Genomic DNA, 14,235 nt, shown 5'->3' with positions numbered 1-14,235 from the left:
ATTTCTGTCGAGTAAGGGATACGCTGTGCATGACAGCTTCGTGTATATGCACGGCGCCACGATCTCGCCTCACCGACGTCCTCAAAGAGGTAGGCAGCGATATGATGCGCTTGGCGTTCTCATGCTGTTCGCAAATTATAGGCGAAACTGCGCTATTTGGTAAGACTTGGTATGCGCAAAAGAACCTAGAAGGTACGCTATGTCAACTCGATATATTTTGCCAACGTCTTTAAGAGGCAGTGGTGCAAGGAACAGAGCGAAAAAGAGCATCAGATTGCTGCCTTTACATCCTCCTGAATGCTGGCTTTGCTCTATTGTTATGCCGTACATACCCACGACGTTGTAGCCACGCGCAGCCTATCGCCGTATTCAGCGGAAACAAATCGAGGCCCATGATGGCAGTTTACGCTTTGTAATTACGAAATTCAATCGAACCTAACAGTAGTATCAATGGCTGCCGTCTAAATATCCCATATTAACGATCCCTCTCTACCAAGCTTACTGCCCGGCTGCAAAAAAAAAAAAAAAAAAAAAAAAAAAAAAAACAGGAACAGCGGAAATACCATTAGAAATCAAGTAAAAAGCGCTTTTATTTAAACATGCGTTCACAAAAATGTAAACCAAAAGCCAGCAAACAGAATAAGCACAGGGCCGGGCTCAGGATAAAGTTGCAGGACTCAGAAAAAGACACATTTGCCGTTCATTTCAAACAGTATTCAGAACACAAGAATAAAATAATGAGAATACAGAAAGCACACGCAAACAAAATGAACCATATTCAACTTGTCCAACTTTCAACCCTACTACCTTACAAGCATGAAAAGTTGTGAAAATTTTAGCCATCGCGCTTTGTCATTCGAAACCTTCTCATGCATTCCGCACAGGAAATACGACTGTTATTTTGTTTCACGCGCAAATGTACAAGCCGCATGAGGTAACAAATGTATGAAGTGTTTTGTAATTATCATTCGGAAAGGCGTAATAACAATTTGATAGCTAAAATGTGTTCGACAATTTTATGCTCGGGACTGTGGACTTGCATTTCAGAAAAAAAAAATCAAAGCCTAACTCCCCTTACCTTCCGCACCAACACAGTAAGTTAACATGGAACAAAGAAAAGTGTGAAGGGGCAGGACGATACAATGCAATGTTGTTTGATAGAAAACTAAGACATTTATCATTTTAATTCATCTCAGTGATGTGTCATACGCAAAAGCAATTTTCCACGGGAAACAGTCACTATGATAAATAAAAAGCTAATTGAATTTGACCACCCATGGGTTTGAAAGCCACAAAAAAAAAAAAAAAACGCTTCAGAAACACCTGGCGAGACAAAAAGCAGTTCGGGTAGGCACACAGAAGAAACATTTTTTCCCGAAGACTGCAGCTTAAAAAAACAGCGATCAGTTCAAATCAATTGCGAGCACCCAGTTAGGCGATCAGGCAAGAAGGTTGAGAATGGCTGCAGATGTTAAGCCGCGTTCAGACTATGTGCGCATCCGTCGTAAGTATCGCATCTATCGCAGTACGCATAGCGGCTGGAACTCCAGTTTCTGTAGCTTGAGACCACGCATGTTCACACTGGGCCGTTCGGTAAGATACGTTCTTTAGGACCGGCCAATCACCGCTTTCAACATGGCGCCGGTTGGCAAGCGGCTGAAGTGGAGGTCGGGGCTCTTCAAGCTCAAAATGAGCTTATCATCGTCTGTGCGCTCAACCTACGTAGACGGCGAATACAAGACTATTATGGGTTTGTCAAATCTTCGATAGCGCATGCCTGTCCGCATGGTCCGACAGTGGTCTTGCACGCTAGGTTCCGTCCTCGCGCTCTTTGCAAACGTCTGATGCCGCCACCCCGCAACACTCGGTCAAAGGAGCAAAGCAGCATTTTTTTTTCGACAACCCCCGCTCGCACGTTGTTCCGGCGTGTGGTCCGCCTGCATCCCTACTTGCGATTTTACCAGTGCCCCGGAGCGATCTCGGAGAAGGGCCGGGGCGGTGACTCAAAAGTCGTACTACTGACTACAAACAATGAGCCGGGGAGCACGGCAAACACGGCAACGTCCACGGAACCTCGTCCCCCCTCAGAAGACGCTGTTTTCTTTTTCTTGTTTATGGTGAGCTTCTTTCAAACTTCGATGAGTCCGCTCCAGCTCCGTTCTGCGGCCCGACGACAACGTGGCCCCGCATCGGCCTTTCCCTGCAGGCCAACTGTTCCCTCACTTGTCAACGGAGCCGAATGGCTGCGAGAATGCACGGGGATGAAGTGGGCATCCCCCGCCTCCATAACCACACTTTTCTAAACTAGAGGAAACATTTGCTTGTTGAGAGCTTGTTCGCACATGAAAAAACGGATTGATAAACCACTCACTGCTTTGACTCAGCGCACTGGCAATTTGCAGCCAGGCATCGTTTTTCACTTTTCTCTGTGCGATTTCAGCTGGTAGTAGAGAGCCAGCCTATGCCGAACTTTTTTTTATGAGAGGCTGATAATTCCACAGCGAAGAAGATTCCGCACTGCACATGATCAAGCTGCGGAGAGACACAATCACTGACACAACATCAATAACACCGGCGAGCCGAGACACTGCAGGAGAGTAGCATCGTTGGATGATGTCGCCTACTAGCTGATTTGCGCGCGAAATCTGGGGAGACCGGAAGCCCCGTGGCCGGAAAGGGAAAACCGAAACGGCTGTGCGCATTGGTCGCATGTAACAGACGTATCGTAAAAGTCGCGGGTCCTCCGACATTTACGCCCACGCTGGCTGCGGACGTTACGCATCTTACGCTCAATGCGACAGTAGTCTGAACAGACACGTTACGTTTTTTGCGCTTACGCTTACGATCCTTACGAACGATACGTACGTTGCGCACGTAGTCTGAACGCGGCTTTACATGTATGCATGGAAACAAAAATAATTAATCCTGAGATAGCTTAATTGAATAAAAATGCCAAAACGCCATCTCCACTGGCAACAGCACACATCAGTGCAGACATATGAGAAGACTTACACAGAGCGCGCGAGTTGTACACAGCAGAACTTAACGCAGGTACGTACTTCTATGACAATGCCCTAACGATGTTTCGTTTGAACGCAGGCGTATAATCACGCAAATGACAAAAGCAACGTGTCCTTAAAACATTATACGAGCTCTAATACGCCTCTTTGTTCCGTAGCACCCTCAAGCGTTCCTTGACTGCCAGCTCGACGTGATAAGGACGCAAAACGAAAAAATAAATAAATAAAAAAATTTCCCGCCCAAGCAGACAAATGCAAAAACACTTACGATGATATTTTCCGCCTATAAAGACAAAAGATTGTGCTTAAAGTATACCCTTCAGGGCTGCCATATCAAGGCAGAAATATTCCGCAGGTCAGGAGAGCGACAAAGCATGCACAAGAATTTTTACCGATGCCCACACAACGACGTGGAGTCAGAGCGAAGCAAAAGCCAACACACCGTTCACAACGTCTACACAAGTGAACAAATCGCGCAGGCGCCTTGTCATTCGCAGACGCACTTGGAAACCAGTGGAGGCTGACGCGAAGGTGCCGCCGCTCGCCTATCTATTTCAAAAGTGACCGCTGAGAATTCGGACGGTTAGCCGAGCTCGCCATGAAGGAGCAATTTGAGGGCGCTAGGCCTGCCCCTAGCAGCGTCCGCATCAGGCGGTCAAACACGATCTATAGCGTCACTCGCGCTGGCGTCTTTACACGCCCAGTCTCACGTCGAACTCGGATGAAAACACGAAGGCGCTGTTCACGATAACTGTTTCAACACAGGCTGCAATGAAACCGCGCAGTCGGCCGGGCTCCATTCAGCGGCGCAACTGAACATGTTAGGCTTACGTTGCTTGCTGCTTGCTTGCATGCCGTCGGCGCCATCGGCTTCTCTCGCTGCGCCACACGATGCTTGCGCCGTCTGCTTTTGAGTGTATCTCTCGCTGAAAACAAAACTTGCCGCTTCGAAAGCGAAACTGATAAAACAAATACGCAATGAAGCGTACTATCCAGTGGCGTATGCTTACCGAACACAGCGACACTTCGGCCTTTCTCGATCTCAACTCCATACGTTCTTTTTTTATACACCGTTAGAATCGTGGATTCAGAGCTCCGTCAAAGCTCTGCCAGAGCTCCGCGGAAGAGCAGACGGAGTGGATTCGAGGTTGACAAGGTTCAGTGCTCCGTCTAGCCGAAGTTCTTTCCGATGACCTATAAAGCGGACGCCGTTAGTGCTCCCTTTTCGTATTTCGTGTTTAGTGTGTTCGTTCCGAACTTCCTTGCCATCACTGACGCCGTCATCAATTTGCTGAAGAGAGGCGTTCCATTCTTGGGGACAGGCCAGCACATTTTCTAGCCTCATGCAACTCTCGTTCTTTGGCCAATTTCAACTCCCTATGGAACATAGCATCGACGCAAGTGGCCATTCGATTGGCGCTCTTCTTGCACCGCGACAACGCGGCCAACACTGCGTGATTGCCAGCCGTCTTAATCCTTTTGCTTAGCAGAACTATTCGGTTACAGAACGGAAGTGCCTGGTTCTCGCTTGGGCCATTCCGACCTTACTTGTTTGGTCGACCCTTCACTGTTATTATCGACCAATCCGCCTTGAGCCGGCTGCCTTCTCTCAAGGGCCCCGCTGGCCGCCTCGGCCCCTGGGCATTGTGCTTGCAGGAGTATACATTTTCCCTTGTCCACAAATTCGGTGGGCTCCACCTGGATACAGACTACATATAACGTTATCCGATCGATCCGCCTTCCTCTACAGACTACGAGTCGTACGCATGGCATGTGTGTATATCTGACTTGCCCCACTTTGCTGACCAGCGGACCCAAGCCTCAGCTTTGTCATCGAACACCTCAGCACAGACCACCGTGTTTCTTCCCTGGCATTGTTCTGCTGCATGAGAAAACGCTATACCACCGCAACATGCGACCTGATGGCGCAGTGCACTTACTGGCCATTCGCCAACATCTACGCTCTGCCATCTTCGAACAAATTCATGACGTTCCTGCAGATGATGATCTTAACCTCTCACGCACAGTCAGCCGCGTGCGCGGGCGTTTCTTCTGGCTGGGACTCTATCTCTCCGTCCAACTTTATGTGACCGCTTATGACCTCTGCTAACGCGGGAAGAAGCCCCCGCTCTGCCTTCCGGACCCTTGCAGCCACCGCCTATGCCACGCGGTACATGATAACGCACGCCACTCCAACCACCTGCGCATTCGACGTTGCTGACTTCCTTCCTGCACGATGTCATAATCCCCCGTGGGGCTCCCTGTCAACTACTACTGACCGCGGCCGCTGCTTCCTCTCCCGAAGTGTTGACGAAATAGTTCGTTCCTGATTTGTTCGTCACAAATTAACCAGGGTCTATCACAATCAGACGAATTGCCTTGCGGAACGTCTCAACCGCACACTCGCGGACATGCGGGTCATGAATGTATCCGCAATGATCCCCGCGACTGGTACATTAGCCTGCTATTTCTCACATTGGCATAAACTCTTCGCGTTAGGTACTGCTGGGTATACTCCATTCTCTCTTTTTTGTTTAGAGTACTGACCTTTGACACTGCTTCCCGCAGCCGGCCTCGACACTACTTATGCCAGTGATAGCATCTCCCGAGCCGATTCCACCAGCTAGATTGCTAGTCACAAGCTCCCAAGAAGCTCAAAAATGCCGCTACGACGCTCACCATCGTAATACTCGCTATCCTCCTGGACCTCTTGTCTTGGCTCCCGTGCCACCGTGTGGGATTGCGTGAAAACCTTTCGTACGTCGTCATTGTAATTACGCCCAGTGACCAGCTATGCGATTACACCGCTGCACCCAAATTTTCCGCCCCCTCCAAAATAGTGCACGTGGCCCGCATTAAACCGTGTTATTCTCATTCCACATCTCACGCCTAACACGCAACGGGATGTTGCCTTTGCCGAGGGGGATAGTATAACCGCGGAACTCACTAAAACGAAGTGGTGTTCTTTCGAAGATGCCCACGACCGGGGAACGCGTGAACGACGAAGTCGTGTGCTCTAATTTATTTAAAATAATTATATTAAAATAAAGCTCAGTAAGCCCTAGCACTACCCCTCAACTATGTCATCACTGAAATAATTTGCTCAAATTTCTAAAATCTAATTTCTGCGTTCAGAAATCTAAGAAACTGCAATCACCGTATATTTTATGACCAATTTTTATGAGGGCAACAACAACAACGACGGCGCTTAAATTGGGGATGCTGAACCATCCTTGTAGTGTCTGCGCCGAGTTCCGGCTATCGGAGTGCAGGTATCAATAAATACTTACCTGATGGATCCAAAATTGTAGCAATCAATGTAGCGAATTAAGTTTGTCTGCACACCAGTGGCAGGATCTCCGTTGAACGGGAGCGCTATGCTCCGCATTCAGACTCGAACAATTGAGATCTTGCTATTCTTATCTGCGCAGCCTCCTTTCGAGCGCGCGGTTCAACGTTTGTATCCTTAAATGGAAACATCATCTCACAGAGACCAATTGTTTATTGTTAAGTTAGCCTGTTTGTACCACGCAGTTAATTTTTCACGTTGTACTTTAGAGAAGCATTCATTCGGCGTCCGAGTAACCTTGCCAGTGGACATTTCTGACTTTAAGCTTTAGGGAGAGCAGCTACGATAATGATCATACTATTTCCGTAGTGTTATTTTCCACTGCCGCCCCCCCCCCTCCCCCGTACGTTAAAGGTCCAAAGAAATGGGTCACCAAGAAGGGTAAACAACACCATAACACTGATAGATATTGAACCACCCATCATTCTCCCGCAAACATTTTCGATCTAGCGCCTGCAACACCAGAGATATCGGCGACTAAAATTACCCCTGCTAGTTTCCCTCTCAACTCGCACGCCGAAGGGAGTACTAAAAAAACAAAGAACACAAGCAAGTTCAAAGCTCCGCCTAGAAATACGTCACTTCGACGAACTTCCGGTTGCCGCGCGCTCGTTCGCTGGCGTACTCGGGTCAGCCCGTCCTCGCTCGCACACTGAGAAGTTTGCCAGTTCGCGCAGCGTAACCGCGGTTACGCGAAACCATGCATGGTTAGCCCATGTTACACGGCGGACCAAACCATGGTTACACCACGAACCGCGGTTATCGCAAAACGAGCTTGGCAACCTCGGTTTGCGTCGTTATTCGAGGTTATGACGGCGTCTGTTGACGAAGGCTACTCGTCGGCGCCCGAGTGCGCGAAACATACGAGCGGCTCTGCTTCACAAAGTTATTCATTTGCCCACTGTATCACAATCAAAGATCAATGAATAGAATATGCGGTGTCTACTGTGCCGCCCGACGTCTTCGATTACGGCCGACAGCGCAGCGACTGCGTACTAAAGCCTTGTCCTGCCTGCAGTATCGTTTGAACCGCTTGTTGCTGAGCAGAACATCACATCACATCACATCATCACTTTAATACCTTAAAGACCCTCATTAGAGGGTATTACATAAGGGGTGGGGCGCACAGAAATGAAAAACAGAATTGGTAACATATATGAGTAAGTAAGTTATAAAAATACAAGATTTTCACTGCGCAAGTACACGTGTGATTTGTTCAAGAAATAAAGATGGACATGTGATAGCAGCAAGTTCTCGGGGAAGGCCGTTCCAGTCGTTGGCAGTCCGGGGGAAGAATGATGAAGAAAATGTAGCGGTGCGGGCGCGATGTCGGGACACTTGCTGCTGATGACCGGTGCGGAGGGAGATACGTGGTGGGGGTGCGCAGATGTAAGGTTCCTGTCGTAGCTCGGAGTAAAAAAAAGCTTGTGAAACAAACATAAACTAGCAATGTAGCGACGATGAGCAAGGGTAGATAGGTTGGACTGTGATTTTAAGGATGATATGCTGATATCAAAAGAATGCGTTGAATGAATGAATCTAGTTGCTCGGTTTTGAACTGCTTCAATTGAATTACGCAGATATGCTTGTTTCGGAGACCAGATGGGAGATGCATATTCTAATTTTGATCTAACTAGTGATTTGTATGCGAGGAGCTTGACATGCTGAGGTGCAGAGCGTAGGTGACGCTTTAAAAATCCTAGTGTTCTGTTAGCGGATGATATGATGTTTGAGATATGCGTATTCCACGTAAGATCCTGACAAAGATGAACACCAAGGTATTTGTATGATTGGATAAGGTCGAGAGGGACGTTAGATATGCTGTAGCTGAACAGGAGGGGGTAATGGCGACGATGAAACGACCTATATTTACATTTACTTGTGTTAAGTGTCATTAACCATTCATTACACCAGTCTTTCACACGAGTTAAATTATTTTGAAGGGATTGTTGTTCAAAAGTGTTAGTGACTGTTCTGTAAATAACACAATCGTCAGCAAACATCGGAATACGGCCATCTAAGTTCTCAGGAAGGTCGTTAATATAAATTAGAAACAAAAGTGGCCCAAGGACGGATCCTTGGGGCACGCCCGAGGAGACTGGTAGGAGGTTAGACATTTGATTATTGACGATGACTGATTGGAAGCGGTGAGTTAAGAATTATTTTATCCATGCTAGTATATCGGGATGCAAGTGTAGGCGAGAAAGTTTCAAAAATAAGTGGTTACGAGGTACCTTATCAAATGCCTTGGCGAAGTCGAGGAAAATAGCGTCAGTTTGGAGGTTAGCATCAAGGTTAGCATGTAAGTCATGAATGAAAAGTGCTAGTTGACTTTCACAGGAGTATCCTTTGCGAAATCCGTGCTGCGAAGAATGAAAAAAATTATTTGAATCCAGAAAGTTCATCGTTAAAGAGTAAATAACGTGTTCCATAAGTTTACATGGTATGCTGGTGAGTGATATGGGCCGATAATTAAGTGGTGAATCTTTGTTACCCGACTTGTGGACCGGAACGACCTTCCCCACTTTCCAGTCATGGGGTATGGCACCTGTAGAGAGCGACTGCGAGAAAAGCAAGCATAAAATCTTAGCATTTTTTAGAACCTTTGTGTTAATTTCGTCAAAGCCGGCGGATGATGACAATTTTAGTTTATCAATAAGACATGTTATGCCGGCTTCCGAGAAAGTAACGGCAAGCATTGAAGTTCTTTGGTCATTTGCTGTCGTGAGGGGAGGCGGTTCTTGTTCTTTAGTGAATACAGATGCGAAAGCAGAATTAAAGATGTTGGCACACTCATCATCGGAAACAGCGCGTCCGGAATCATCAGTGAGGGTAACAGTGCGTATAGATGGCGGGTTTAAAAGCTGCCAGAATTTAGTTGGATTATCTTTTAGTATGTTGGGCAGGTCAATATGATAAAATGAGCGTTTGGCGTTTTTTACTGCAACCAGGTATGTCCTTTCAGCGGTGTAATATTTTTCCCATGCGCAGTCCTGTCCAGTCTGATTGGCCCTGCGGAACAAACGTTTCTTTTTGTTTTCTAATCTCCCCAGAGCCTTGGTGAACCATGGTTTCTGTTTATTCGCGCGGAAGCTGCATTTGGGAACATATTTGTTAGTAAGTTCGTTCATTTTATCGGTAAACATCAACCAATTTTCGTGGATTGTTTGTTCTTGGAAAGAGCGCTGAAAAGTTGGGAAAAAAGCTTCCAGTTCCCTATTTATGGCTTCGTAGTTTCCTTTGTTATAAAGGGTGATTGTTTTTTTGGAAGTTTCTTTTGTTGTTAGAGTGAAGGAGAAGGACGCATGGATAACTTTGTGATCGCTAATTTCCCGAAGATAAGTAATGGAATTGAGGCTGTCAGGGTGGCTAGAAAGTATAAGGTCAAGAATGTTAGCGGTATCTCCTGCGATGCGTGTAGGCTGGGTTACTAATTGAGCTAGATTAAAATTTAAGCACACATCCATGAATTCCCGTGATTCATCTTGTCTAAAAATAGGCTGATGAGGGTTATTCCAATCAATACCAGGATAGTTGAAATCTCCAAAAAGTAAAACGTGTGCATTAGGGTGTTTTGTTGTAAGTTTGTTCAGGATGTTGTGCAGCTTTCGAGGGAATTCGGGGTTACTGTGGGGGGGTCTATAGCAAACACCAATTAGTATAGATACTGGTGTGGCGCGACAAAGCAGCCATAATATTTCGGGGTCGGATTTTATGTGAATGTGGGAACACTGTAGTTGATTGCTGGTAGCGATAAGAACGCCTACTCCTCGGGGGCCTTTGCGATCAGCTCGGAAAAGGTTGAAATTTGGTAAGTTGTACAGAACTTCAGTGTCGCTCACGTTATCGGTCAGCCAAGTCTCTGTCAGTACAAGCAGGTTACTGCCCGTTGAAGAAACAAGGCTGGATACATTATCGCACTTAGAGAGCAGACTGCGTATGTTAGTATAGATAACCGAAAACGAAATATTCTGTCGAGGGGAGTTATGGCGAGGATTAGATAAGTGTTGACGGTGCTGAAAGCGCTATGCTATTTCTTTAACAGTTTCAGTAGCATCATCAAAAGTGTAGCGTTTCTTGCCGAGAAATAGGGTCTTGTACCGCAAAGAAAACGGTCCGGTTTCTGCTCTTGCAAATGCGACAAGATGTTTGCGGGCTTTTTGAACAGAGCGGGTAAAATCTTCTCCAATACTATAGTCCGTGTCTTTCAGCATACGGCCTTTGAAAAGAATGGTTTCTTTTGTTTTAAAAGAGGCTAATTTTGCTATAATAGGACGTTGACGGTCCTTGTTATGGCGTCCCAAGCGATGCTCTATCTGACTGGGCTCCAAGGTAAATTCTAAGACATCTTGACAATGCTTAATTAGTATTTCTTCAGATTCTGTGAATGACTCGCGGGGATTGGTGTCTGGAAGGCCATAGAATATCAAGTTGTTGCGGCGTGACCTGTTCTCTGTATCGTCTATTCGAGCCTCAAGGTTGGTAACAAGAGCAGCAGTCTCAGCGGCAACGGCTTGGGCGGATTCTATGCCAAGTTTTAGAGTAGGAATGTCCTGAAAGAGGCATTCCAGGTCTGCTAGGCGCTTACTCAGATCGGAAATGGTTTGGTCGACAGAATGCATCTGATCTTTGAGTTCCTGTACATCAGCGAGTATTTGGCCTTGACCGGCTGACAATTTCTTAAGTTCAGCAAGAACACTAACGTCAACAAATGCGCGGCCTTAGCTGTAATGAAAGTACAAAAGCTTGCAACGCTTGCAGCACGGGATGCCGCGAGCAGGCTGAGGTACGTTACACTTTACCGCGGGGGTGGGGCGCGCGAGCGCGGCGAACGAAGGCGCCGTGCGTGACCGTCCCTAGTCGTCGCTAGGCCTAAATTGTTTCGCTTCGAAGCCGCGGCGGTCGGCGCTTTATAACATGATCAACGCTGTCGTAAATCGTCTACTTCTGAAACTGCCTTATAGTGATTCCTATCCTGCCATAGTAAAATAATTATAGGATTAACTCTGCCGACGCATTAATCGCAGAGCTAGTACGAGCAGATCGGATGAGCCGGAATGTACCAGCGGCAGCTGGCTTGAGCAGAAACTTGCTTGTATCAGGGCTATCGCTCCTACCAGCAATTTGCGGCTGGTCAGGGCTTCATACTTGATATTCGGCTAAGTATTCCAGACGCCAACAAACCCTAGCACGCTTTATTTCGGACATCGGCGCTAACGATCTGCTGTGTCGTTGGTATGCGGGAGGAGGGGCCACAGCGGCGGTGTTTACGGCTGTCGAGGAGGTGCTGCCATCGTGCGGTGCTTGACCGCCTGAGGAGGCGCCTGAGGCCTAAAGAGCTCGCAGAGCGCACAAGCAGACGACTTCCGCTGCTACCGGAAGTGTGTCCGTGACGTCATGGCTGCAGTGGCCGCAGCGAATGGCAGCTTCTAGCAAGCCTTGCCAGTCAACTCACCCGTTACGTCACGGTTTAAGAAAATAGTTTCATGCGCGAATTTCAAAAAATGTTGTTTTAAAAATTAATAATAAATCGCTGGCTTTGTTCCAAGGCGTTATACTTTGAATTAATGCTCAAAAGGAGTCGTTCTACACACTGAACACGTTTATCAGTGGCTTCTTGGTGACCGTTTCTGTGGACCTTTAAACAACGCCCTGAGCTGAAGTGATTGAGGTTCTATGCTGCTAGCACGAAATCACCGGCGCAGCGACTGGTGGCACTGTTGGGGTTCTTGGGCTCCAACGTTTAGTTTTTATTGCATTTTCAGAACGAATGCTAGGTCTCATGCATAGACCAGAGGACAGCTTGGCTCCGTATGGGTGACCTTGTTATGTTTGTGCATGAGCGCATGAATTATTTGACCTTGTATGGTAATTAATGCTAATAACAACAGACATCACGTGATGGGCGCGCGATGACTTCAGCTGAGCACGTGGTATTAGCAAACGAGGCAAATGTGAGCTGTCGCTCGTCAAACTCCGTGTAACCGCTTTTAATCACTGCCGCTTTCCCTACACTGGCAATAATGATCAAAATCCGCAGGGCTGCCAGGAGAAGCTCGACCCGTTCGTGAAGAACCCGGCTGCCTGGAGCGCGGTGCGCTTCTCCGACTACGGCTACACGGCGATGAAGCTGCACAATGCCACCCACCTTACCCTGCAGCAGTTCTCTGTGGAAAACGTGAGTTCGTCATTGGGAGAGAGCGTCGTTTTTGAAAATGTTCAACACTGAAAATCATTTCTTGTATTAAATCTTTGTGAACTCAACAATTATAGTACGAATGACAAATTGCAGTGCTGTATTTGCATCTATCTAATACCAGGGCTGGTCGGAATAAGAACGACGAACTTGATCATTACTTTAGTACGCCTGAAAATCATTTCAGTGTTATGTTTTGGAAACTTAGTTTACCTGTCAAGAGGACGTATATACTATTCCTAAATGCAAGCGCTTTGAAACGAATCGTTCTGCTAGACGGTTAGGATTGGGCGTGTTAGTTCCGGGTGCTATGAAATAAGAAATAGCTCCTTGATTTTGTTGCATGGCACCTCATTATGAAGTGCTACCTGCAAAGTGTGGTTGCAGATATCTTGTGTATTCTGTTATCCTCCAGATAGTAGTTCTGCGGATTTCTTTGCATTTCTAAATGAATCTAGGATCTAGCTCCCCTAAATGGAAAGCGAAATGGTATGGCACTGCCCGAAAGGATGTTATATTTTCATGTTATATTTTTCTGCCCCTTAGTACCTGCTCGAGCCACTGACGAGCCAAAAGCGGCTTCGCCAATAATCTATACGCATTCAACGTGCAGGGCCTGCAGCTGCTGGACGAGATCACAATAGTCAAGGACTACCATGGTGCCTATCCGGCCGTTTCACGGGCTGCGTGATGATGGGTCGTTGGAGTCACCGCGATGGCGAACACTGAATAAAGTAACGCTTCTGCACGTGCTCACTCTTACTGCTGACGTCTAGTATGGTGCGCACGCAGAGCAAGCGATCCTAACTGGCCTGAACGAGAATTTCAGACCACATTACAGAAAGTTCTGAATGCCGCTTACTCGGCTATGGAGGAGCCTGTAGCCGCAGTGTACTTATCAACGGTAAAATCAAGTGCACTATACATGAAGCATATTGTCAAGTAGTCGTGATGGGAAGAAAATGAAGAGCTTCCTAAAAAACGCCTCAGTGAGCTGAATTCCGCCTCCAGATAAAGCACCAATCAGGCGGCTGCTATAATAGGAAATGGGCTCGGCGGTTGGCGATCAACAAATGGGCATGCTGTCGCTGTAGCTGGTTTTGCATATTATAAAGATGAGAGATATAGTGAGTCGCAGGCGCTGTTGTCAACAGTTTCTTTGGAGCGGGAAACAACGAATGTAAATAATAATATTATTATTCTGCCGGAACCCAGCAACCCAAAACAGACCCGCACGGAAACGCAGAAGAACCTGCATGGGAATAGTGTTAAAGACGATGGTGCAGGATCGGTTGTCTCAATATCTCGATTATCACACTACTTTCGCGAGCACCACGTACGGATTACGACCACACAGATCCGTACAGGACGCCATGGTTAAACTGAATCGTAGAATCCAATGCTATCCGCAGTAATCGGAATTCCTGCATCTGCGCCTATCGCGCACAATCAAGCGATATAAATCTCTCTTTGCAAAGCGGCCTCCTTAAAACATCTCGGAGAATCCGAGCTTCTTCATACCCAACCAAGAACGATGCGACAAAACAGTCGCCAAGCTTCGGCAGGTGGAACCCGGCGGCGCATGCGCCGCCGGGTTTCAAACAAGCACTGTGGGTTATGATGCAGGTACGGCCTGCGTCTGGCGAACGTATCTACGACCAGTCGAATCC

At 47.2% G+C, this 14,235-nt stretch overlaps 1 protein-coding gene across 1 annotated transcript in view; it reads left to right on the top strand.

Annotated features, from left to right (window-relative positions):
* Positions 1-13,313, top strand: part of LOC146172039 (acid phosphatase type 7) — a 374,339-nt gene extending 361,026 nt beyond the window's left edge. The window contains exons 11-12 of the mRNA XM_084586139.1: positions 12,410-12,547; positions 13,179-13,313. Of these exons, the coding sequence (XP_084442265.1) occupies positions 12,410-12,547; positions 13,179-13,256 (216 nt within the window). The 3' untranslated portion in view covers positions 13,257-13,313. The remainder of the gene's footprint in view (positions 1-12,409; positions 12,548-13,178) is intronic.
* Positions 13,314-14,235: the final 922 nt, after the last annotated feature.

This window comes from Amblyomma maculatum, unplaced genomic scaffold (genome assembly GCF_055883805.1).
Source record: "Amblyomma maculatum isolate TAMU_Amacu unplaced genomic scaffold, ASM5588380v1 scaffold_15, whole genome shotgun sequence".
NCBI classification, from domain to species: Eukaryota; Metazoa; Arthropoda; class Arachnida; order Ixodida; family Ixodidae; genus Amblyomma; species Amblyomma maculatum.
The sequence above is the reverse complement of the archived record's forward strand: the minus strand, read 5'-3'. Positions and strand labels throughout refer to the sequence as shown.